The sequence below is a fragment of the Notamacropus eugenii genome, chromosome 1 (genome assembly GCF_028372415.1).
Source record: "Notamacropus eugenii isolate mMacEug1 chromosome 1, mMacEug1.pri_v2, whole genome shotgun sequence".
Classification (NCBI taxonomy): domain Eukaryota; kingdom Metazoa; phylum Chordata; class Mammalia; order Diprotodontia; family Macropodidae; genus Notamacropus; species Notamacropus eugenii.
The window spans coordinates 291260541-291286810 of NC_092872.1; the positions used below are offsets into that span (position 1 = coordinate 291260541).

General features: G+C 43.9%; 1 protein-coding gene across 9 annotated transcripts in view; it reads right to left on the reverse strand.

The window, feature by feature from the left end:
- CFAP46 (cilia and flagella associated protein 46) overlaps positions 1 to 26270 on the reverse strand; it is a 135891-nt gene that overhangs the window by 29134 nt on the left and 80487 nt on the right. For 8 of the 9 annotated variants that reach the window (XR_011971720.1, XR_011971721.1, XR_011971722.1 and 5 more), the window contains 10 exons: positions 25147 to 25293; positions 21755 to 21952; positions 21327 to 21433; positions 13920 to 14096; positions 9818 to 9953; positions 7799 to 7987; positions 6313 to 6501; positions 3787 to 3921; positions 2687 to 2866; positions 1567 to 1737 (listed from right to left, as the gene is read on the reverse strand). Coding sequence is in view for 6 of the 9 variants with exons in the window: in XM_072629131.1 (XP_072485232.1) it covers positions 1567 to 1737; positions 2687 to 2866; positions 3787 to 3921; positions 6313 to 6501; positions 7799 to 7987; positions 9818 to 9953; positions 13920 to 14096; positions 21327 to 21433; positions 21755 to 21952; positions 25147 to 25293 (1629 nt within the window). In the remaining 3 variants the exon portion in view is untranslated. The remainder of the gene's footprint in view (positions 1 to 1566; positions 1738 to 2686; positions 2867 to 3786; positions 3922 to 6312; positions 6502 to 7798; positions 7988 to 9817; positions 9954 to 13919; positions 14097 to 21326; positions 21434 to 21754; positions 21953 to 25146; positions 25294 to 26270) is intronic. The other variant, XM_072629130.1, reaches the window with a different exon arrangement.

The following is a 26270-nucleotide window of genomic DNA, read 5'->3' on the forward strand; positions in this document are numbered from 1 at the left end:
GGGTCTTTTGGGACCCTGACATTGTCACCTAAATAATTAATTACTTGTCATGAGCAAATGCCATTGGGCCTATAGCCAAGTCACTGGTGAAAATGTTCCAAAGCTTGGGGCCACACACACATCCCATGGGAATTCTAGGAGAGCTATCTCTCCAAGATACTCTTTATATCTTTCAGATTTCACCTTGGGGCTCAAATCTGCCTCACTTGAAACAGTCCCCATCTCTACTGGCAGCACATGCAGCCATCCACACCCTGCCCCGTGGTTACAGCCTTTAAGGCATCATCAAGTCTGCTCTCTTCCTCAATTCCCATGGCAGATGCATCTGTGCTAAGTGTTCCAAACACAAAGACCAAGCAGAAGTAGGCCCTGCCCTCAAGGAACTCCCATTCTATATAGGAAGACAACATGTATATGGAATAACATATGAAATAAATATACAAAGACAAGACTTTTTTTTTTTTTTTTGGCAGGGGAAATGCCTCATGTAGAAGGCATTGGAGAGCTGAGTCATGAAGGAGGGGATGGAATGGAGGAGGCTCTCAAGCCAATTGGCTGTTGAGTCTGAGAGCCTGGAGCTCCACCTCTTGTCTCTACCCACCCACACATCCAACTGGGACCCAACACCCAGTCTCTACATTCACCCTGGCACACTGTTAACTAACCCACATTTCTCCACCTGTTCACAATAATAAACAACACAGGACACTGTCAGGTGATTTGCCCATATCTAGGCTAAATACCTCATAAGCGGAACCTACAATTTTGATAGCCTTGTTTTAAAACAGCAAACAAGGTGAGCCTTGAGGTGAACCTGTCCTTCAGGATGAAGCCTGGTTGGCACCTTGTGGTTGCTGCTTCTGTTTGGTGAAGCGCGCTAACCATCTTTTGGACAACATGGCCCACAATTCTGTCAAGCACTTAAATGAATTCCATTGGTTGCCAATGTGCCACCAGTGACAACACACTGGTTGACAAACATTTATGAAAATCATCTTCATCCTCCTGCAGTGCTACACCATCTTCCATGAGACTCATTCCAGGCTCAATAGTCATTCATGTCTGACCCTCCCTGCTGTGGTCCCTATAGAAGGGGTTCCTTTGGGCTGGTAGACAATGGGGGCTTCTCTCACTGGTCCTCACTCTTCTTGCTTTGTGATGTCCTTCCCAAGGTTCCCAATGTTAGCAGTCAGATGACTGTGGATTAGAGTGGAGCTATCCCTCAAAGATAAAAACAAGTGATTCTGGCCAAGCTGAGAACCTGGCAAGAGCGTGGGGCCTCTGGACATCCTGCCTTATTGGGCCTGGAACTTCAGAATGTCCCCAAGGATGTCATGTGACCATGAGCTTATGTGCTCCTCAAACCACTGAGGCTGCATAGACAGGGACCAGATCTATTTTAGAGATGAGCTTGTCACAGTCTTAAGTGACACGTGGGAGATTCCCGCTTTGCTCTCTTGAAACATCAGAGCTGAATTTGCTCTCACCACCACCCTCCCTGCCCACCTGCAATTGGGGAGAGCAGCTTGGGCTCTCAGGGGCTCCCAGGGAAGGTTCTGAAATTACCTTGGAGATCTGCCAGAGCTTCTGCTCCACATTCTCAAAGAGGGTGGTGCCTGTCTTCCCTCGTTGCTGCAGCTTTTGGTGAAGTTGGAGCAGGGCTGCCAGTTGGGAGCTGCTAGTGTTGGTTGTAACCGAGCGAAGTAGTTTCCTCATTGCCAGCGATGCCGAGCAACTCTGGGAAATGGGACCCCCTGAGATCAAGCTGGCATGGGGGCCCATGCACCTGTCTCTCTCCACCCCAAGCTCCTCCTTAGGAGAAGCAGTCACAGACATGGGGACCCAGACAGGCATCGTGTTGGTGTCTGTGTCTAGCAGAGGGTGGACACTTGCGGGGGGGTGGGCAAAGGGAGGGCAACAGAAGGGTTTCAGACCCAGGCTGTGATGGGAGGCAGGGCTGCTCTTCACTGCCCTGAGAAGAGCCTTGAATACCCAGTCTCAGGACCCAGGAATGAGTCTTGGCCCTGCACCTGCTACCTGGGGACCTCAGAGAAAACCTTCTTCAAGCTTTGGTTAAGCCCCTGCCATAATCAAGGCCATATGCCTGGTACTGGGAAACACTAAAACCTTTCCTGCTCCCCAGGAGTCAACATTCTTGTGTACAGGAAAACACAGAGAGATGGGAAGAGAGAGAATGGGTACACCCACCCTAGGCAGCAGCAACCCTGGAGGTAAGGGATTCAAGCAGAGGCAAGTGTTCTAGGCATGGAAACAGCCTGCCTTGGGGGAAGAGCCCAGAGCACAATGATCTGGATGAGCAGATCATCCAAGGGGACTCCTGGGGACCAATGTAGGGAAGGGACGGGGACCATGGAAACTGAAGAGTTTGTCAATAGTTTGTCAATACACTGTATTGTATTGTATTGTATTGTATTGTATTGTATTGTATTGTATTGTATTGTATTGTATTGTATTGTATTGTATTGTATTGTATTGTATTGTATCAGAGGAGTGGGGAGGATTGGAAGGAGGCACTGCAACCGATCCTGTCAGGGGTTTTGGCTTCTAGGAGTAGAGTCCTACAGCCCTTCCATAGGTTCTGGATGCAAATTAATCTTGTTTCCCAGCTTCCATAACTGCAAGTAGACAGGTGCATGGAAGGCCTGGGCCAGGCTTGCCTCCTCACCTGGTAAAGGGCCAGGAACTGGCAGGTAGAAGGTTGATCCATGACACCAATGCTTTCTACCATCTCTCGGCTGGCATTGGCTGCAATACTGATCAAGTTGTTATTAAGACAGACTTGCAGGCACTGAAGGAGAACCTCAGAAGCTTGGGAGCGGAATTTCTGGGCCAATAGAAACCCCTTCTGAGAAGATGGGAGTGGAAGAGAGAGAGAAACAGAGAGAGAGAGAGAGACAGAGAGACAGAAAAAGAGAGCGTGGAGGGAGGGAGACAGAGAGAGAGACAAAGATTGAGAGAGAGACAGAGAAAGACACAGAGAGAAACAGAGAGACAAAGGGGAGAGAGAGACAGTGAGAAAGATAGAGCAAGACAGAGACACGTAGAAGCAGACAGAGACAGAGAGTAAGAGAGAGACAGAGACAGAGACAGAGAGAGGGGGAGAGGTAGGTAGGTAGAGAGGTGGAAGGGAGAGAGAGGAGAGAGAGACGGGGGGGTGGAGAGAGGAAGGGGGAGAGAAAGAGAGAGCAAGAGAGAGACACACACAGAGACAGACAGACACACAGAGAGAGGCAGAGAGAGAAAAAGAGGGGGGAGGAAAAGAGAGACACACAGAGAGAGACAGAGAGGGACAGGGAGCAAGACAGAGAGACTTTCTTCAGTTAATAAGCATTTATTTTTTTCTCCCTTCCACCTTTCCCTTTCCATTAAAAGAGAAACAAACAAACAAAAAAACCCTTGTAACTAACGTTCACAGATAAGTAAAACCAATTCCCACAGTGGTCATATCCAGAAATACATGTCTCATTCTACACTCAAGTCCAACCCCTCTGTCATCATCATTCCTCTTTAAACAGGAATGATCATAAATTGGGGAGCCAATGAGCAAGTTCTGGTATAGGAATTGGATAGGGCACTATTGAGCTGTAAGAAATGATGACAGGGTGGTTTCAAAAAAGTCTGGGAAGACTTGTCTGAACTGATGCCAAGTGAAGTTGGCAGAACCATGAGAATGACAGATACCAGAACAACAGTATTGCAGAAAAGAAAAGAGCTTCTCTGAAAGACTTGTCACCTGCCTCCTGATGAAGTGCTGACACCAATTACCTTTAGTTCTCTGGCTTTCTCAATCTGATCTTCGTTTTGGGAAATGCCCACAAAGTTTGGCTTTGACGTTAATTCAGCTTCAGTTTCCTCTTTGTCTGTCTCCAAAGATGTCATGGGTGTCATTTTAGCATCAAACTGTAAAAGAAGTTTGTAGGAATGACTGGGGCATTTTGGGATGTTAACTAGTTTTGTACTTGGTAAATGACTTTCCTTGGATGGCTCTCCAGCTGCCCTGCCACCCCCATGAGCAGTGTGGAGACTAGTCACATCTCAGCTTGCCTCTCTGGATGTTTATTAACTATCCCCTGAATCACAGATCTTCAGAGTTGGAAGAGAACCAAGCAACCTTCTTGTCCAATTCATACCTCAAAAAGAATATCCATTATGACTAGAATCCTCCCAGAAGCTCAAGTCAAGATCAGTACCCCATTTTCCTATACTCTTTTCTTTTTTCTTTCTTTGGCCAAAGGGGACAAACCACATTTTGTCCAAAAGGACACCCACCATATGCACCCTTCTCTATTGTTCTTTGGGTGATATTTGTGGTCTCTTCCAGGTTTCCCCAAAGTCTTTCTCTCTGTTGGTAGCATCTTGCATAGATGCTCAGCCAATTCTTTCTGCACTCACAATGGCCTTCATCTGTGTATGATGGTGTGAACTCCTGTGGTCCCCTCCTATATCACTGTTCTCATCTTGAGGATCAACTTCCTGTCAATCATTTTTGTTTTGTCCTTTTTAGTCTAAAGAGATTTTCCTAAGCAGAGAAACTGGGATGAGTCTGTGATTCCCCCAACCTGGAGGCTCCTTTCAGTGGCTCATGCTGCTACCCACCCAGGCCTGCTCTTCCTGGGTGACTCTTTTCCAGGAATAAGGAAGGAGGTGGCAGTTCTTCTAAACTCAGCCCTTGTCAGGTATCACCTATGGCAATGTGTTTAGTTTGGGGCACAACAGCATAAGAATGATAATCTGGAGGACTTTCAAAGGATGGCAGCCAAGCTGGTGAAGGTCCTTGAGTACCTGTCCTATAAGACTCATTGAAAGAAAATGGTGAATGGATGGTCACTTCATTGTTCCTGGAGAAGAACAGTCAGGACAAGCAGGCATGAGTGGGTGGGTGGCCATCTGAACAGCAGACAGAGTGCCGGGTCTGAAGTCAGGAAGACCTGAGTTCAAATCCAGCCTCAGATACTTCCCAACTGTGTGGCCCTGGGTGAGTGACTTAATCCTATTTGCCTCAGTTTCCTCTTCTATACAACAATTTGGAGAAGAAATGGCAAACCACTCCAGGATCTTTGCTAAGAAAACCTCAAAGGGGGTCAAGAAAAGTCAAACATGACTGAAAGCAACTGAACAACCACTCGTCTGGCATGCAGCTGGTCTGTTCATAGTAGTTTGCAGGTGGTCTCCTCCAGTAGATCCTAACCTCCTTGAGGGCTGGAACTGCCTTTTGCTTTTCTTTGGATCGCAAGCACTTACACAGTGTCTGGGACATAGATGCTTAGTAAATGTTCACTGACTCACTGATTGATTTATTCTCCTTCCTCAAATACTACTCATGAACAGATGTTTTCCAGCTGCTTATGCTAGGAAGAGTGTTCAGTGGGGCTACTGAGGGTGTCATTCAAGGGATTTTTAGATGATCTGATGAATGAATTGATGGGAGGAAGACATCTTATTGGAAGTTTCCCATCAACTGTGAAAAGGGTAAGGTGTGGTCTGCTGTGGATCACAGCGGGTGAAAGCTTGCCTGCCCCCTCCTAATGCATGGGAAGATAATGCTGTAAACAATTTTATATAGTTGGGAAAATAGCTATGTAGGGTGGCAGTTGGCATTCTCAAAGTCCCCATCTCTCCTTCTCCAGTTTAGCTACAGTCCCTTGGCTCTCATTGGTGGTCTTCCCTACCAACCTCGGCTTTCTCAGAGGCCATAGTTCTCCCTGCACTTTTCTGACACTTTTCCCCCAGATCTAGGCCCATCTATTCTATTCTCTGTGGACCCTGTCTCAGAGGTTGATCTTCAGGAGAGGCCATGGAAAACCTCACCCTGAATTGCACAGTATGGTTGCCTTGTCATCCCCATCACTGAGGCTCACTCAGAGAGCTCCCTGAATCCCTGAAGCACTGCCTTCATCCTTGAGGGCAGATTGTTCTTCTACTCCAGACCAGCTTCCCTTCCTCCATTGCTGGTGATGCAGACTGAACTTATCTCATATTTTGGGGAACTAGCTCCACGATGAGCAAACTTCATTTCTACTCAATCAAGCCTTCACCTTCTCTGCCACTGGTGTTACTGGAGAGATGACAAGAGGATTGAGTAGTCAAGTACCTTGCCCAGGGCCACACAGCCAGTATATGTCAGAGGTGGAACGTGAGCGAAGATATTCCTGGCTCTAAGGGTGTCTATCTGAACACTCGGCAACTCTACCCCTCTCTTCATAATGTAGATATCACTATCAAAGGAAAACACAAGGATCTTTCATCTCTGTGCTCCAAGTTTAAGATGTAAGGAGATGATATATCTCATACCAAGAAGTTTTCATCCCAGTAATGAGCCAGATGAACAGGGTCATTCTGAAGAGCCAGAAGATGGAGGGTCTTCCCAGTGAAGTAAAAGAATTTTGCTTGAAGAATTTTGCATCCAAAGCATAAATGCTGCATGCTTTCCAAGTGGGCCAGAGTTCTGTGGGCCACAGTCCGCTTCAAGTTGAACCAGTCCTATAAGAACCCCAAAGCTGTTAGGTGAACCTGAATGCATGCCAGAGTGGAACCCTGCTCCCCACCTCCTCCTAGAAACTCAGCATTGTCATGGGACCTGCTTTCTTTATGCATCACTTGAGAGCTTGGCTACTGCCCTAGACTGGCCTAGTAAAACATCTGGACTTCCCTGTTTCCTACTGGATTTGAAATCTGAGGTATACAGCCTGGAGGTGACCTTGAGAACAAAGCATGAACACATCTCAACAAATATAAAAAGAACACAAAAAGGACATGCCATCTCTGTGCCTCAATCTCCCCTCCGTTGTACTTCATAGTATTGGTCCTCATTCTTGGGGTCCTTATTATTATCATGTGGCCACTTCTATGGCTCTACCCCATGACCAAGAAATGTTTGACTCTCCTGTTGGGCAAGGTGTAATAACATGCTTAAGTTTAATAAAAACTCTCTGGCTTATCTTGAGGGAAGGGACAGCACCCATGAGAAATGGGCCGCTGTGATCAGCAGAAGTCTAAGTGTAGGCAGAGATGGGTTAAGTGGGGCAGAGAAATCAGAGGCTTTTTTCTCTGCAGAACAGTCTCTGACACATTCTCAGATCCCTTTCTGTCTAGGATAGAGAAGAAATACCTCAAATGGCAGGGGAAGTTTTTTTTCCCCCTTAAGATTTTGGCCTCCAAATTGGAGATGAAATCTAACCTACATAATGGAATAAATTCAGCTTTATCAAGTGGATAAACATGAAAATCATTGTGTCAAATTAGTTCATTCCTCGAGAGGAGAAGGGATAAAAATATGTTACAGACCAGGACTTAGAGCTAAAAGGAATCTAAAGAGCAGCTCTTCAGACTCCCCAAACTGGAACGACCCTGGAGAGCAGCTCCTCAGACTCCCCATGCTGATTCCTAGGTCGAGAACTCAAGTCCTTGCTATTAGTGGGGGGAATCATGGCTGGCCAAGAGTATCCCAGAAATGGAGAGCAATGGGAAAGCCAGGAAAATTGGCAATGGAAACTTATCTTCCCAAACCTCTAGGGTGGCTTTGTTGTATCTAAACACAGCTAGGGGCCTCCACAGGGCACAGAGCACTGGGCCTGAAGTCAGGAAGACCTGAGATCAAATCTAACCTCAAACCCTTCTTTGATGGGTGACCCTGGGCAAGTCACTTCACTCTGTCTGCCTCAGTTTCCTCATTTGTAAAACAGGGATAATAATGGCATCTCCCTCCCAGGGTGATAGACAGCCTATAGCAACCTTATATAGGCCCTACAGGGGCCTCTTAAGGTTTTACATCAATTACCCATTCCAATTTGGTGAAGTCGCTGGTATTCAACAAGTAGTCAGCCAGGATTTTTTCCCATGTCCCTTTTTTCATTTCTTCCTGCAGAGCTTTTTCCTGGTTATACTGAATTATCTCCACAGAGACATCAGCCAGCTCTAACTTGACACTGGCCAGCTTCCTCATCAGGGGAGTGCTGATATTCTGGGTCTGCAGAAATGAAGGCTTTAGTAAGCACAACAGGGCACCAAGATGTTCCTTAGCCCCAGGTCTGTCTCCCAGTGCTCCTCATCAATGGCACTTGTCTGGGTCTGTGTCTTCCCACTCTCCCTATTTGGTAAGACCTTCATTATTCTGCTTCTTCCACTGACCAATCAGTGCATCCATTAGGATCTCCATGTCCCCTGTGCCCTCAAGGAACTAACGTTCTAGTGGGGAGACTTGTGTTTGTGTACATATGCACACGTAGAGATACGTGCAGATTAGGTACAAAGGTCATAGGAAGCAATTTTTGGGGAAAGCCACCAGTTCCTGAGGAAGCTAAGGTTTATGAGAGGCAAAGGTAATGAGGGCATTCTAGGCAGGGGACATGGGAAGGAAAAGAGAACAGAAATGGAATGTCACATGTGAGGTTCTGAAAGTGGGAATGATAAAAGTGATAGGGAGCCCAATGGGAAGGGTGAGGCGTTAAACATAATCCTGGAAGTGGCAAGGAGTCATTGGTGCTTCCGGGACAGGGGAATGATGTGGCCACATCTGTGCCAAGTGGGGAAAGCCCTGATCTAGAGGGGTGGTCAATAAGGAGGCCATTGCTGTGGTCAAGAGGTGATGAGCTGAGCTAGAGTGGGGATATACATGCACTCATTCTCCAGTTGCATGGATCTGGCTGTGTTATCCCCTCCTCAAGAAGCTTTCTGAGCTCTCACTGCTTCTCACATACCCTCCAATGCCCTTTCCTCTGGTGTGCATTTAGAGACCTTCACAAGCTTCCTGCAGTCTCCCTTTCCAGGCAATCACCCATGACTTCTCATGCATTCTGTACTCTAGGAAAACTGGAAATTCTATCTCTGCCTCCATGTCTTTGCTCAGGAGGACCCTAATCCTTGAATACTTTCATTTCTGATCTTTCCCTTTTGGAATCCTCATCTTCTTTCAAGGTTCAGCTTGAGTAGCACCTCCTTCAGGGGCCTTGTCTGACTTCCCCCAACAGCTGGTCACTCCACCCCCCATCATCCTGCCTTCATTTGTATATATCATCTGACCTGGGAACATGCTGCATCCCTCAGGTAGACTGTACTAGAAGAGATACTCTCTTACTTCTGTGTTTGTATCACCAGCACATAGACAGGGCTTGGCATGTGCTGAATGCTTAATTAATGTTTATTGGTTAATTGGCTTCTTAAGAAATCTTTAGGTGATAAAATTATCAGTAGGTCTTACTTCGTATTGGGGCCCACATTTGCCCATGTGTCCTGGATTGGAGCTAGTGGGCAAGAGTGTAAGAAAATCACCAAAGTAGACTTGGGTCTTTTCTGATGAAAGGCTTACACTGAAAAGTTCTCACCATGCATCACTGACTGTCAGTTACGTGTGTCTGTGTCTTACCTGCCCACAAGAGTGAGTAAGCAAAGACTATGTTTTATCTAAGCACAGACTCTCCCCCACTGCTGAAGCCAGCTCCCTGTACACAGTGGGTGCTTATTCGGTGCTGCTTCAGCCCAACTTACCATTTTGTCTCTGATGACAGCAGCTTCATACAACCATCTTTTGGAGAGGATGGCCATTAACTTCCTTGAGATTCTGATTTTTTATCATGGAACTGAGAGCTACAATGATTTGTCTGGAGCATGTCCTTTGACTCTTTGTCCTATACTCTTCTTTCCTATACAATTTTCCTCAAAAGGATGGGGGGGTGGCGCTATGGATAGTGCAGACATTTGTCTGATACTGAGGGGAAGCAATCTGCTGTCAGGAAACTTCCTCTTGGGGTGTGCACTGTCAAAGGGCCCTAGAAAGTGGGCACTGAAGGGTAGCTCTTACCTCATTAAGGGGCAGCAAGGACAGAACGTTATCAAATATTTCTTCCAGATACATAATAGCTTTCTGGGTCAAGTTATAGGCTTCTAAATAATAGAAGACCTTCGCTTTTTCATCTTTCTCATATTTGGCAAATAACCTTTAAAAAAAAGAAAGATAGATAGCACCAACTCTGAAGCCAAAAGCAGTACTGTGCTCAGTTACCCAGCCAACCTACTAAAACTCTGACAATGAGTCACATAATTGTTTTCTTCTTCAGTCAATCTATGCATTGCATTTTTAAAATTATTCATCAATTTATCTCAGTAATCAGTTTTGTGGGAATTTTATTGGGCAAAAGTTTCTGAGAGTTTCTTTTATTTTCTCTTTAATTGTTGTGAATTCTTTTTCATTTTTTTAATAGAAATAATTTGGTTCTCCCTATTCTTTTTTAAAGGTGAGCTAACTTTATTTTATTAGATCTTTATAAGGCTCCAAGTTTTATCAATGAATTCAGTTTTTATTTTACTTTTTGCTTTCAGTTTTGTTACAGTATTCTTTGATGTTCAGAATTTCTACTTTGGTATTTAGTTGGGGGCTTTTTGAGTTTTAGTTATGTGATCAATTCATTGATTTGTTCTTTCTTCTGTTGATTTATGTTTTCAGAGATATGTGTTTTGTTTCAAGGATTGCTGTGAAATTGAAAACCTATATCTTACTTTATTTTATATTGTTTATTAACTAAAATGTATTTAATCACTGGAAATCAACATTTGTGGATCAAAGACATTGTTTGTAGAGGCTTCAGTGGTAATGTTTGTAAATGTTTAACTCCCTATTCTTAAGGGCTACAGCCTGACCATAAAGACTCAAAACGTGTAAGATTTTGCTCACCAAGGAAAGGCTGAGGGGGGGAAGATGAGTGAATCTGGTCATAGAATGTTTGGCCACCATGAGATTTTCCACATCAGCCAACTCTCTCTTCTCTGAGTCACATCAAATGTAAACTCATCCTCTATCTCTGCATCAAACGGATCACATTTTTAGTTTAGACTGTATTATCAACTGTATAAAAGAGCTATTCAGCCTGTCAGAAGGGTCCCTGGCTACTGAGGAGCCTTGGATCCCATTTGCTGGAAATTACCATGTTTGATCATGCTTCGAACCTTGTGCCTTTGTTTCTCTTTCTTGCAGATTTTTATTATGACACTGCTTTGGTTATATTCTATACGTTTTGGCATATTATCTTTTTGTTGTTCTTTTCTTTCATGAAATGTACTATTGTTTCTATGATTCATGCTTTTATTGAATAATTCTTTAGGATTAAACTACTGTCTTCAATTAGTTTTAATTTTTCATTCAGAGGTTCTTGTAAATATTGTTATTGTTGCAGTGTGATTAGCAACTTATATGTTAATATTATATGATTGGTTAAATTATGTTTTTCATTTTGGAGGGTAAGGTTTTTATGCCTTGATATAATATCAATATTTTAAAGGTGCTTATGAATGACTAAGATGTATGTAAACTCTAGATTGCACATGTATAACCTATATCAGATTGCTCAACCATCTCAGGAAGAGGGGAGGAGAAAGAAGGGATAGAATTTAAAACTCAAAATTTAAAAAAAAAATTAAAAGTTTTTACATGTAATTGAGGGGAGGATAAAATATTATTTAAAAAAGAAGCATGTATACTTTTTTCTGTTTCTGTTCATCAAATTTTCAGAGATCTATTACCTCTCATTTTTCTGAAATTCTATTTAAGTTCCTATCTTTTTTATTTTTTTACATTTTTCTAGCTTTGTGACAGGTACATTGAGGTCCTCTGCTTTTACAGTTTTACTACCTTTCTTCCTGCAACATAACTCACTTTTCCTTTAATTATTTAGATGTGATGCTATTTGGAGTATAAATATTAAATATTCACATTTTTTTATTATCTGTGGAGCCTTTAACCATAAGTAGTTTCCCTGCCTTTTTTCTTTTCTTAATGTCCATATGTACCATAGCCTTATCAGAAATCATGATTGCTCTTTTTAGTTCACCTGAAACTAATGTGTTCTGCACCATCCCATAATTTTAGACCTATGTGAATCTTTATGTTTCAAGAGTGTTTCTTATAAACAACACATTGTTAGATCCAACTTTCTAATCCATTCTTCTATCCTTTTCTGTTTTATGGGTGAGTTCATCCTATTTGCATTAACATCCAAGGATTATTCATTGTATATTTCCTGCTGTCCTTTCCCCTTGTACTTTTCTCCCATCTACTTCTTTATACATAAAATGGAAGTAAAAGAAGAGTTTGCCTATTGCTTGGGACTGATAAATGAAATGGTCAGTTTGTGTTGTTACCCCTCTTCTCTTCTCTTTGTAATAACAGAATTTTATTCTTTCTTGCTTTCTTTTAGCCCTCCCTTCACATCTCCCACTCTGATGCTGGAGTTTATTTTGCTTATGACTAATCCTTTACTTGTCATGCTCTCCTTCATAACCCCCATCTCCTTGTTTCAGTCAATTTCCCTATTAAGTCTAAGTATATTTATCCTATATTCTTTGCATATGTGTGTGTTTAACTTTCCTCCCTTTATCTGATTCAGATGAAAATGAAGTTAATGGAATGCCCACTTCTCCCACCCCTTTCTTAATAAATATTCTTCAAATCATGTACCACTAATTTGTGAGATGGTGAGTTCCTTCTCTTGACTACTTCTTTCCTTTCTATTGCAGTCCCCTGTGCCTCCCATTTCCATCTTTTCCCAAGGTCATTAAAACAGAATAAAAACATCCCAGATCCTTGTCTCATCTTATTTAGATTTCTCTATAATCCTGGAAGACATTAGAATTCAGAGGGAAAAAAACACATTTGTTTCTTTTCCTAGTAACATGTGAACAATTCATCCCTAAACATTCCCTTCCAAATGATCAAATGTGCATGCCTTTCTTTGTTTCTCTTGACTCCTGCATTTCCAGGTCAAAGTGTCTCCTCAATTCCGACCTTTTCATAAGAGATGCTTTGGAATCCTTCATTGAATATAAAGCACCTCCCCCCACAGTATTCTTCTCAGTTTTGCCACATGGCTTATTCTTGATTTTAAGCCTTATCTGCTCTTTTTTGCAGTATCATATTATCATATGTTCTTTTTTCCCTTTATGGTGGTAGCTACCAAGTCTTCTGTGATACTGATAGTGGCCCCTTGGTTCTTTTAACTTTCTTTTTGTCAGCTTGTCGTATTGTTTCTTTCCCCTGGAAGTTCAGATTTTGGTTATGACATTACTGGGTACTTTAACTTTGTTTTTTTTTTCAGGAAGTGACTGATGGATCATTTCCATCTTCTCTTAGTCCTCTGGTTCTAAGAGACCCAGTTTTCATTCATGATATCTTGAGCTATTGTGGTTAAACTGTTGCTGCTGCTTCTCCTTCTTCCTCTCCTCCTCCTCCTCCTCCATTTTTTTCTCCTCCTCCTCCTAGTGTCATTGAGTTGTTTTTTGTTTGGTATTATTTGGTATAATTTTCAATTCATATAGTTATTGGTTAAATTTTATCACCTTCTGTCTTAAGGTATTAATTCTTATTGCCATTGTTTTCTCTTTATTTGTTTCTCATTTCATTTCTTCCCATTTTGTTTCTCATTTAATTTCTTCCAACTCTTGTAGTCCTTATAACCAGGGCAATTTTTATCTGAGGTTCAAATTGAGTTTGTTGTGCAACTATTCTCTTCTTCTGGGTTTACTCCTAGAGTGTCTCTCAGTTCAAAATATCTCTTCATTGTGTTCAGTGTTTTCTTCCATTTACTCATATCTCTAGCCTAGGTTTCTAGTGTGGAGGCTTGTACTTGGGTCAACTCTATTCTTGTACTCAAATGGTGTTGGCTAAGCAAAAGAGTGAGTAGAAGAGGAAGCCTGGAGGCCCAAGGTCCTGACTTGGGAGACAGACATGGTCAGAAGGTGAGAGGAGGCATGGCCCATGCAAGGCAACAGCAAGATGGCCCAAACCTTGGATCACACTGAAACCAGTGTGGTTTTGCATGCTTCCAAGGGGGTGATCTTCCTTGCAACACACACACACACACACACACACACACACACACACACACACACAAGTGACCCCACACAGAACTCACCTCTTGATCTTAGCAGACTGGAGGATTAGATCCACACAACGGTCTTTATAACCACCGTCAAGAAAGTTTTTCTCAATTTTTACCAGCCTGTAATTGATAGCCTCTAACAAGTATGAAAAGTCCAAAGGATCATCTCCGGTTGAATCCAAGACAATTTTCAGCTGAATTTCTGCACTCCTGCAGAGGAAGAAACAAAAACAAAAACTAAAGCAAACGTCACAAAATTCTCTTTTGGGTCTTCCAGAAACACTAAATTATCGTTCCTATAACAAAAGGTTTTAAAACATTTATGCCAAAAAAAATCCCCAGTTTGTCTTCTCCATAGCAATTGTGTCCTTTTAAATGACCAGGTGACTAGTCATGGAGTTGGTCATTTTTACAAAAATAATCATCTTCAATTTTTTTCATCTTAAAAAGGTGAATCATTTTATAAGGGCTAAAATGTTCCATTTCTTGTTTATACCAGGATGAAATGTGCAAAAGGGTACATTTAATAAAAGAAACTCTTCCAAAGCATCATTACTCATCCACAGTCTTGAAAAGAAAACCTGACAAACTTGAAAGTTCATTATAAAACTGGCAAATGTGAGGAATGGCTGTTATTCATCTATTTCCATTCCATTCCACAGGTATTCACTGAGCTTCAACTTCTAAGTGAAGAAGAGATTTTGCTTGCCATTAGGATCCTTTCATGTGGCAAAGCACCTACTACTGATTCTATTCCAGCTGAGATTTACAAGATAGAGGGACTATTGCTTATACAAAAGCTGACTGAAATTTTCCAGATTATATGGCAAAAGGAAGTTATCCCCCAGGAGTTCAAGGATGCCTCCATTGTCCCTCTCTATAAAGGTAAAGGGAAGAGATTGTCCTGTGACCATCACAGGGGAAGTCTCTCTCTTAGTCATTTCTGGCAAGACTCTTGCTAGAGTCCTCCTTAATAGGATGATCCTTCACCTAGAAGATGGTCATATACCTGAGAGCCAGGGTGGCTTCAGAAAGGATCTAAGAATAGCTGTATTTGCTGCCAGACTACTCCAGGAGAAATGCCAGGAGCAGAAGAGAGGTCTGTACACAACGTTTGTAGATCTCACCAAGGCCTTTAACACTATTAGTTGTGAGGGCTTATGGAAAATTATGTCAAAATTTGGTTGCCCAGAGAACTTCATCAGCATTGTACATCAAGTTCATGATAGCATGTTTGCCTGGGTTCTGGATAATGGACAATGCTCTCATGCCTTCCCAGTCACCAATGAAATGAAACAGGGCTGTGTGCTTGCTCCCATGCTTTTTAGCATAATGTTTTCAGCCATGTTGTCAAATGATTTCAATGAGGATGAACACAGAATCAAGGTCAACTACCATACTGATAGTAAGTTTTTCAATTTGAAAAGGCTACAAGCCAAGACCAAAGTGGAGGGAGTGTTGATGTATGATCTTCTGTTTGCAGATGATTGTCCACTCAATGCAGCCTCTGAAGCTCAGATGCAGCAAAGTATGGATCAATTCTCTGCTGTCCATGCTAATTTTGTCCTAATAATTAACAGCAAGAAAACACAGGTGCTCCATTAGCCACTACCACAACATCCATACATGGAGCCATTAGTTACAGCAAATGAAGTTTTGAATGCTGTGGATAAGCTACACTTTTCAGGAATGTACACATTGACAATGAGGTTGATACATGCATTGTCATAACCAGTTCAGTGTTTGGGAGGTTCTGAAGAAAAGTTTGGGAGAGAAGAGGTATTAGACTGACTACTAAACTGAAGGTCTACAGAGCTGTTGTGCTGACCTCATTGTTGTATGCCCACGAAACATGGACAGTCTACCAGTGCCATTCCAGGACACTGAATTGCTTCCATTTGAACTGTCTTAGGAAGATTCTGAGGATCACCTGGCAGGTTAAGGTACCAAACACTGAGGTCCTTGCTCAAACTAAACTGCCAAGAATTCAAACTTCAGAGAGTGCAACTTTGATGGGCTGGTCACGTTGTTCAAAAGCAAAATGTATGCTTGCCAAAAAGACTATTTTATAGAGAACTTGCATGGGTGAGGCAATCACATGGTGGTCAGGAGAAGTGATTCAAGGACACTCTCAAGGTCTCTCTCAAGAGCTTTGGATCTGACTGTGCAACATGGGAAACATTGGCACAGGACCACTCAGTGTGGCATGCCCACATCAGAAAGGGTGCTGTGCTCTATAAGCGAAGCAGAATTGAGACAGCACAAAGTAAATGTAGGATGCACAAATTTGGAGTATCCACCCCAAATGTTCACATGGACTATCTGTGCCCAACCTGTGGTAGAGCATTCTGAGCTCGTACTGGAATATGTCAATAGGAGCTTTGCTGGGCAAAATTATGGGAGGAAACAATAGGTACACAAGCAAATAAGTGGAGGGCAGAGAATAAAATAATTTCCTGCAGGAAAGAGGATTCATGTGTGAGGGCATCAGAAAAGGTTTTGTGAGGATTGAAAGCCTGAGAAAGGCTTGGAGGGGAGCTAAGATGGGCCAGTACTCAGGCCACTGGGTCCAAAGGCCATGTGTGTGGTGACTGCATGACCCTAATTGATAAAATATGGTGAGGAATAGCTCCTCCACCATTGCCAAAGAGCTGCTCTTTTTTTGGTTTTGTTTGTGCAGGACAGTGTGCTGCTGTGGAAATAAACTGCCTCTGGCAGGAGAGGCCCTGAGTTCAAATCTTGCCTTGGGAGCCCGGGATAATTCCAGTCCTTTTCAGCCCCATCTATCTATTTGCCTATCTACAAAGTAAGAGGTTGGGCAGGAAGCTTCTGAAGTTCCTTGGGGTTCTAAACAGACCAAGCACTAAACAAGCATTCATCAAATATTTACTGTGCGGCAGGCACTGAGTTAAATGTGCTCCCCAAACCTACAATAGGTTTTTGAGCTAGATTCAATCACGAAACATTTATGAAGCACCTACTATATACCATGAATTGCCCTAAATCCTGGGGAAACAGAGAGACAAAAGACAGTCCCTATCCTCAAAGAGTTCACAGTCTAATGGGGGAGATAATGAGCAAACAAACATGGACAAATAAGCTCTAGGAGAATAGACAGGAGATAATTAAGGCACTAAAATTAAGAGGGGGTGAGGTGGGGAAAGTTTCCTGGAGAAGGTGGGGTCAAGAGGCAGAGATAAGGAGGAAGAGAGTTCCAGCCATGGGGGCAGTCAGAGAATGTCAGGAGACAAGACACAGAGTCTCTGGTTCATGGGGTATCCAGGCCAGAATCACTGGATCCAAAAGGACTTTGAGAGGAGTAAAGGGTAAGAAACCTGAAAAGGGAGGAGGAAACAGTCGTGAAGGGCTTTGGATGCCAAGCAGAGAATTTTCTATTTGCTTCTGTAGGTGATAGTGAGCCACTGGGGTTTATTGAGGGGGGGGATAGGGTGACATGATCAGACCTCCATTTTATGAAAATCACTTTAATGGCTGAATTGGAAGATGAATTGGAGTGGGGAAGAGACTGGAAGCAGGAAGACAGTCCCATCCTTATTGTAATAGTCCATGTGTGAGGTGATGAAGGCAGATACCAGGGTGGGGGCAGAGCCAGTGGAGAGAAAGGTAGGTACTGAGAAGATATTTGAGAAGTGAAATCACCAGGCTTTTGCAACGGGTTGGAGAGGGGAGGTGAGAGAGGGCACAGAGAGGAGGATAGTACCTGGCTTTGAGTCTGGGGGACTAAGAGGATGATGATGCCTTCCACAGTCATAGGAAAGTATGGAAGGGAAAAGATTTAGGGAGGAAGAGGAGGTGCATTTTGGACACATTATGTTTAAGATGTCTACTGGACATCTAATTTGAGGTGTCTGAAAGACAACTGGAGATGTGATATTGCAGGCCAGGAGAGAGACTAGGTCTGGAAAGTTGATTTGAGCATAGAGCTGATGAAATAAGATAGAGGGAGAAGAGAAGAGGGCCTAGGACAGAAAGCTGAGGGTCACTATGGTTAGAGGGAATCATTTGGATGAGAATCCAGCAAAGGAGAGAGAAGAGTGGTCAGAGAGGTAGAAGGAGAACCAGGAGAGAGGAATGTCCTTAAAATCTATAGAGAAGACACGATTGAGAAGAACACAGTGACCCACAGTGTCAAAGGCTACAGGGACGTCAAGGAGGAGGAAGATGGAGAAAAGGTCATTAAGAGATCACTGATCACTTTGGGTGAAATGATGAGGTCAGAAGCTCAACTGTAAGAGGTTAAGAAGAGATTGCAAAGAGAGAAAGTGGAAGCACTTATTGGAGATGCCTCTTTCAGGGAGTTTTCGTAGAATATACAGAAGAGATATAGGACAATAGTGGGGATGGAAGTAAGGGTTTTGAGGATGGAGGAGACATGGTATATCTGCAGGCAGTAGGTAATGAGTCACTACAGACAGATAAGTGAAACAGAGGGGCAACCTGCTGGAGGAGACAGGATGGAATGTACTCACTTGAGCAAGTAGTAGGGTTAGCTTTGGTAAAAAGGACAGCCACCTCATCATGTGAGATGGGGGTGGAGGAGGGGCAGAAGGCATCAGAAAGAAGATGAGAAAGATTGGAAAAGAGCTAGTTCAAAGTGAAGAGCCTCAGCCTTTCCTTCTCTCACTTTTTCTTTTATATCTTTCTCCCGCTTTATTTCCTTCTCTCTCTTTAATTATTCTGTTTTTTTCAGTCATTGCGTATAGATTTTTGGTGCTGTGATGGATTTGGGTCTGAATAAATGCTTTGGTTCTGCCTTCCATATGGAGAGTCTGTGGTATTTCTTGATTTGGAATTGTGTCGTGATACTCATGGCTGCCATGGGTGCTGTGAATATTGCATTGGCGCTACAGGCCCATCTCCAGACTTTCTCTCCTGATGGTTCAGACTACTCTGACTCGCCTAGATCAGCCATCACTGGCTCAGTCTGATCTCCCCCACCCCAATCTTCTGGAGCATCAGAAATGGCCACCTCTTCCATCAGGCTGGTCCCAATCCCCCAGTGCCTAGTGCCACCCCCTCAGAATTGCCTTGTCTAGCCTTGGTCCATGGCTATTTCATCAATACTATGTGAGATACATACATGTTGTCTCTCCCTATAGACTTGTAAGCTCCTTGCGGACAAGCAGTGTTTTATTTATGCATGGTATCCCCACCAGCTAGCCCACAGAAGGAGGAGGGGAAGGAGAGAAGGTGGAAGAGGAGGGTCTGTCAGCCTTCCTCCAGAACTGTCTATCTCCTTGATTGAAAAAAGGCTTGTCCATGCTCAATGCTTTGCCCACGGCAGTTGAAAGGCTGCAACAATGGGGAATTTGGCCTTCCCCAAGTGAACAGAAAGTTGTCTGCTTCACTCTGTTCATATGAAGTCAGGGGGTCCTGCTCTGTCCTGAGGCCTCACTCAGTGATCTCATCACGTCCTGCCATGGGTTCCATGATCCCTTCTGTACAGATGGTTCCCAGTTAGACAGTCCAGTCCCAGGTTATCCTGAGCTCCAGAATCCTGTATTCTCAGTTGGGGCCCTTTCAAACTAGGTGTCCTCGAGACATCTCAAAGTTACCAATGTCCAAAGTTGAACTAGTTATCTTTTGGTCCAAACCCATGAGGATTTCAAATGTCCTGATCTTATGGATGGTCCCATTATCATTCCTCATTCACACAATTCTATCTCAAGCTCATGTGGCATTTCCAAAGACACAAGCCCTTTCCTGAGGCCCTGGGTAGTGAGGAGCATGAATTTCCCTCTCTCAAAGTTCTTGTTCAGTCTTTTCAGTGGTGTCTGACTCTCTGTGACCCATGTGGGGATTTCTTGGCAAAGACACTGGAATGGTTTGCCATTTCCTTCTCCAGTTCATTTTTACAGACGAAGAAACTAAGGTAAACAGGGTGAAGTGAAGCCCACGGTCACCCAGCTAGGAAGTGTGTGGGGCCAGAATTGGTTCTAACTCCAGGACTGAAACGTGGTGCCACCTAACTGTTATTCCCCTAAATTCTCAAAGTTATTTTATATTTATTTGTCTATACTTTGTAATTCTATGTGGATACGTTGTATCCTTCTAATAAAATGAAGCGTGGTTTCATTTTTTTGTTTTATACCCCCCAAGTTAGAGTTGGGCCTTCCAGGGTTCACATACAGCAGTACTTAAAAGTATTTTCCGAATTCAATGGAATTCAGTTCAAGTGGTGATGCCTGTCCCATCCCAAGACCAAGCTCCCAACTTTTGATCTTTAACCACCAAGACCTTTACCTTTCTTTCTCTGCCCCATGCAGAGTTGTCTTATAGCTGTTGGGTTTTCAAGAGGCAGACTTGGAAACCATCTGTACAAGGGTGATCTTTGAGTTCCAGCCCCATGGGGACTGATGGAATCCCAAGGGAGACAGTCAGGTAGAGAGAAGAGAGACTGAGTCTCAAGGGGGTGAATGGGAAGATGGCCATCCAAAAAAGGAAAGGTAAATTGAGCAAAGAAAGGTGGGAGAAAAGCCAAGAGAACTTTGTTGGAAACAACATAGGGAAACAACCAGGAAAGAATGGTCAGTAGTATCCAAAGATATAGAAAGAACCCAAAGGAGGGCTGAGAAATCCCCAGGGGACCCATCACATGAGTGCTTCTGGAGTCCCTAACTCCAAACGGCAGAATTAGAAGGTACAAGAGGGTGAGAAGTGAGTTGAAGATGAGGAAATGGAGTGTGGAGGTGCCAGAGACATTGCTTAGAGTGGAATGGTAGAAAGGAGAAGAGATCTCAACAAGAGCTAGAGGGAATGGCAGGACTAGGTAATGACAGGGGCAGCTCAACCATGTTTGGAGGTAGGGCCAAAGCTCATAGGTCAGGAGAGACTAAAGATCAGAGAGAGAGAGAGACAGAGACAGAGAGAGACAGAGAGACAGAGAGAGAGAAAGAGAGTGAGAGAGAGAGAAAGAGACAGAGAGAGAGAGAGAGAGAGATGGAGACAGAGAGACAGACACAGATAGAGAGAGAGGAGAGAGAGAGACAAAGACAGAGAGAGACAAAGACAGAGAGAGACAGAGAGAGAGACAGAGAGAGAGAAAGAGAGTGAGAGAGAGAAAGAGACAGAGAGACAGAGAGACAGAGAGAAACAGAGAGAGAGACAGAGATAGAGACAGAGAGAGAGAGAAAGAGAGTGAGAGAAAGACAGAGACAGAGAGACAGAGAGAAACAGACAGAGAGAGACAGAGAGACAGAGAGAGACAGAGAGACAGAGAGACAGAGAGCAGGACCGATTCAGAGTCAAAAGAACCAGAGAAGGCAGATTTCCCCCTCATCTCTCACATGCATTATTATCAGAAGAAGTTTACATGTTATCTGTTTATCTGCTGAACACCAGCATTCTGCTCAGTTTTCATCTCTTGACAAAGACAATACAAGATGTTGTCTCTTCACAGCATTCCTGGGGGAAGGTTACCTGGCTTCCAGGGACGTGGCTAAGAACTTCAGGATGGACTTCCTGTTGGGTCTTTCTTGGATCAGAGAGAGGAAAACATCGATCGTCTTCTGGATAATGTTAGGAATCTGGGGACCAATATGACAGTTTGGGTTCATCTCTGAACCTGAAGCAGCTGGAAAAAGGCTAGAGGGAAGGCATTTGGTCCAACAAAGAGTAGGTTTGAGAGTAAGCAAAGGGGGAGCAAAAGGAGGAGGGAACAAGGGAGGAGGACTCGGGTGAGGAGGGAGCAGGAGGAGGACCCAGGTGAGGAGGGAGCAGAAGGAGGACCTAGGTGAGGAGGGAGCAGGGGAAGACTCAGGTGAGGAGGGAGCAGGTTTCAGGAGCTCCAGGCCAGCATCAGAAGGGGGTGGCCAGAGGGGCTGGAGGGCTTCTGGAAGATTTCTTACTAGAGATTCTCTTCCTCTTTCTTGTGCCAAGAGGGTCTCTATCAGTGCTACTGTTGAATAATACCAGAATTCTTCACCTCCTCCCAGGACCTGGGCCTTCTCAATCATTTTCTTGGCCTGTTCATATTTTAATTCTTTTTTTGCAAGTTCAGATAGAAGATACAGGCTCCTTGCCTCTGCACATGCATCACTAAGTTCCTGAAAAAGAAATATATAGTCATGTAGACAGGCATAGGCAGGTCAGACAACTACACACACACACACATACACACACACACACACACACACACACACACACACACACACACACACACACACATACACTCATTTTGGTTGCTGAAAGCCTGCCCTCTGTTGTGAGCTATTCCCAGCACAAGGCTTGCTTACTAATTTGCCAAGGAATTCTATTCTGTCCTTTCCCAGAGAAGGAGATGCTCTAACCTCCCTGGGTTTCTTGAGTCCTCCCAGTACTACAGCACAGAGACCCTCTCAGCTGGCTTTCCAGGTTTTCAGTCAGGAGTTGCTGTCTGCATGGACCCTGACTCCGGAGAAGTCTGGTGTTTCAAGGATCATTTCAGGCCACAGTGAAAGAGAATATTTCACCCAAGGGTGATTGAAGATATAAAAAAAGTCAAGATCTCACAAGTGGTCACTGCCCAAAAGCCAAATGAATCTTCAGAAATAAATCTCACAAGTCGTGGCATCACTGTGATGTCATTGATCCTTTTTGAAAATGAAAAACCAACAACCACAACACCTACCACCACAACCACCACCACCTTGGGAGGGATCTGGTGGCTCGAGAGACCAGGAGGAATTCTACAACATGCCCCGTGGTCATATCAGCTTTCTGAATGGTGACGAGATTGGTAAAAAAAAAAAAAAATTACAACCAGACTGATCCAATCACAGCTGCTAAGCCTTGCTACGAACACAGAAGGCTGGTCTTGGGATGGGCAAGACGAAGGCCAAAATCCTGAAGACTGGACACAAAGATCATTTTTACTGAGGGACCTCACTTTTTTATTCCTAGCTTTACCAAAAACCCTTGTCAGAAGCAGTGCCCCCAAGGAGTGAAAGCTCCACCCAAATCAACGTTTGGGAATTTTAAAATTTCTGTTGACCTGGAAGCCTTGTCCTCCTTAAAGGAGTGATGAATTCTGACAAATCAACTGACATCCTGAGAAGAAAATCTACCCCCAAATTACACAGATTCTGAGGGGAGGTGAAATATGAACCTATGATGCTGCATCATGCCAGGTAGCGGGATTTATGCAAGAGACAGAGATCCTTTGGACACCCCAATGACACCCCACAGATTGGCCGGTGGAAAACATTCTGGTTTTTACTTGATATTAGAGCTGGATGTTGATAAAAGTGAAGTTTCTTGGTGAAGACTTGAGGGTCAGGGGCCACCCTGTTACTTTGTCCCAAGTTATTCCCACACTATGGCAGGGTCTGTTGTTGCCACTGCTGTTGCTGCTGTTACTTATTAATGAAAGGAGGGAGGAAGGAAGATGTGGGCAGCTTAGAAGCATTTTCTTTGGGTCACTTTGCCATGAATGGTTGGGCTTTCTAGTCATCAATCCAAGCCAACAAGAATTTCTTAAGGGCCTGCCATGTGCCAGGGACTGGGCTAAGCTCTGGAGTTACAAAAGCAAAACCAGTCCCTGCTTTATGAGTTCACAGGCTAAGAAGGGAATCACCAGGCAGACAACTAGGTATAAACAAGGTATAGACAGGTTAAATCAGCAGTGATCACCAGAAAAGGTCTCAGCATTCATGGGGAACGGGAAGTAGATGGGGTTTAAGATGGGTCTTGAAATAAATCAGGAGAGCCAGGAGGTAGAGACAAGGAGGGAGCATGTTCTTGCCATGGAGTATGACCTGGGAAAATGCATGGAACTTACCTCCATGGAGGATCTTTTTGTATGAGGAGTGGCAAAGGAACAAGTGCCACTGGAACCCAGAAAATGTGGAGGGCAATAAAGCATGAGAAGATCAGAAAGGGAAGAAATAACCTTTAAACACCAAACAAAAGACTCAGAATTTGATGCTGGAGGGAGCTATGGAACTTTATTGAGTGGTGGGGTGAGTGTAGGAGACATGGTCAGATCTGAACTTTAGGAAGATCAATTGGATAACTGAGTGGATTGGAGTGGGTAGAGACTTGAGGCAGGAGATGGCTACTAGCAGGTGCAATAGTGCATAGAGCAACAGGCCTGGAGTCAAAAAGACTCGTTTTCCTGAGTTCAAATCTGCCCTCAGACACTTACTAACTGTGTGACTCTGGGCAACTCATTTCATCCTGTTTGTTTCAGTTTCCTCATCTGCAAAACTGAGCTGGAGAAGGAAATGGCAAATCACTCCAGCATCTCTGCTCAGAAAACCCCAACTGGGGCCATGAAGAGTTGGACATGACTAAACAACCCCAAGCTCAAGTGAGGACATGATGAGGCCTGCAGCAAGGTAGGGGCAGTGTCAGAGAAGGAAATGTAAAGGTACACAGGACTTGGCAATCTGAAAGTGTGGCTTGGGAGTGAGGAGCTGAAAGGAACACCTAAGTTTCCAGCTTGGGTGATTGGGAGGAGGGTGGTGGCTCCATGGTAATTAGGATGACAGGAGGAGAATATGGTTCAGCTTTACACATATTGAGTTTAATTTGTGCAAGACATTCAGCTCCAGATGTCTGAAAGGCAATTGGAGATGGGAGATGCAGGTCAGAAGAGAGTTTGGGGCAGGAAAGGTAGATCTGAGAATCATCAACACTCTATATTGGAGTTATGAAGTCCATGGGAGCTGGGAATTTCACCCAGTGCAGCAGAATAGAGGGAGGAGAGAAGACATTTCATTATAGAGTTCCAGGAACTTCCATAGTTAATGGGTGTGACCTGGAAGAGGATCCATTAAAAGAGATGGAAAAGAAGTGGTCAGAGAGGCAGGAGGAGAACCAGGGGAAAGCACTGTCCCACAAACCAATAGAGAAGAGAGTATGAAAGAGGAAAAGGTGATCAACAGTGTCAAAAGATGCACAGAAGAATGGGGATTGAGGAAAAGACCATCGGATTGGGTAACCAAGATGGCCACATTGGAAAGAGCTGTTTCAAGATCAGATTGGAAGTCAGACTACAGAGAACTCAGAGTGAGAGGAAAGGAAGTCAAGGAATCAAATGAGAATATCCACTTCTCACTTGTCCTAAGCACTGAGGAAATCAAGGTTGGACTCATCCTATGTCTCTGATCTACAATCTCATGTGAGAAACTTCTCCCTTGGATCACTGAGAAGAGCACTCTGAAATCTTTACTTTCAAGTGTTAACAATGAACTGGAGAGATCTGTGCCCCACCTACTACCTTTCCCCCAGAGCATTGCCCAAAAGTTGTGGGACTCACCCGAAAAGCAACCTGGGCTTCGGCAAGAAGCAGCCATGCAGGCTGATAGTAGTCCATCTCGAGAAGGACTTCAGCCTTGTACATCCACAGGTATGGGAAGGAAATACCCTGGAGTCCTTTTCCTGTCTGCTCATTGATCTCTAAAACCTGTGACACAACAGAAGTATTGAGAGCCTGTGCTCTCTGTCAACATGGGGTGTCCATGATGTGCCACGCTCTACAGTGGTTGGCTGATTTCATCCTCACAATGATCCTGGGAAGTAGCTGTTGTTATTACCCTGGTCTTACAGATGAGGAAACAGAGAGAAATAGAGGTTAAGTGACATGCCCAGGGACACGTAGGTAGTGAATGTTTGAAGTTGGATTTGAACTCAGGTCTTTCTGACTCTGATATATCTACTATAACTCCTAGCTGCCTCCAACCAGAAACACCAAGGAAAGGACCCAAACAAAAATGAAATATGACAAAAACAGGCAGGGCTTGACACCAAAGGTAGCATGTGCTGAAGCCATAGCTTGATCCATCCTAGTTAGCTAAGCAAAAGAAGACCTAAGTCTGTGAAAGATAACCTCCATTTTTCATCAATGGTTCCCTAAACACAAGGCAGTTCTGCAAGAGGATCTTGTAAAAAAAACTGTGTGTGAATATATACATATACATATACACACACATGCATGTGTGTGTGTGTGTGTGTGTCTGAACCCTTGGGAACTAGGTAGAACAACCGATAGAGTGCTGAGTCTGAGTTCAAATCTGTTCTGACACTTCCTTCTCTCTCCCACTTCCCCTTTTTCTGTCTCTGCCTCTCTCCTTTTTCTGTTTCCCTCTTCTCTCTGTCTCTTTCTTCCACCCTCCCCTCCTTTTCTCTCTCTCTCTCTCCTCTTTCTCCCTCTCTCCTTTCTTTTCTCTCTCCTTCTCTCCACCCTTCCCCTCTCTCTCCTTTTTCTTCTTTCCTTTCTCTCTGTCTCTTTCCCTCTTCTCTCCTCTCTCTTTCTCCCCCCTCCCGCCGCTCCTCCCTCCCTCCCTCTCTCTCACTCTCTTTCTCTCTCTCTCCCACACCCCCGGAACAATGACATAGCTATAGTCTTGTCTTCCTACCCTGATCCCTTATCCTCCCACAACT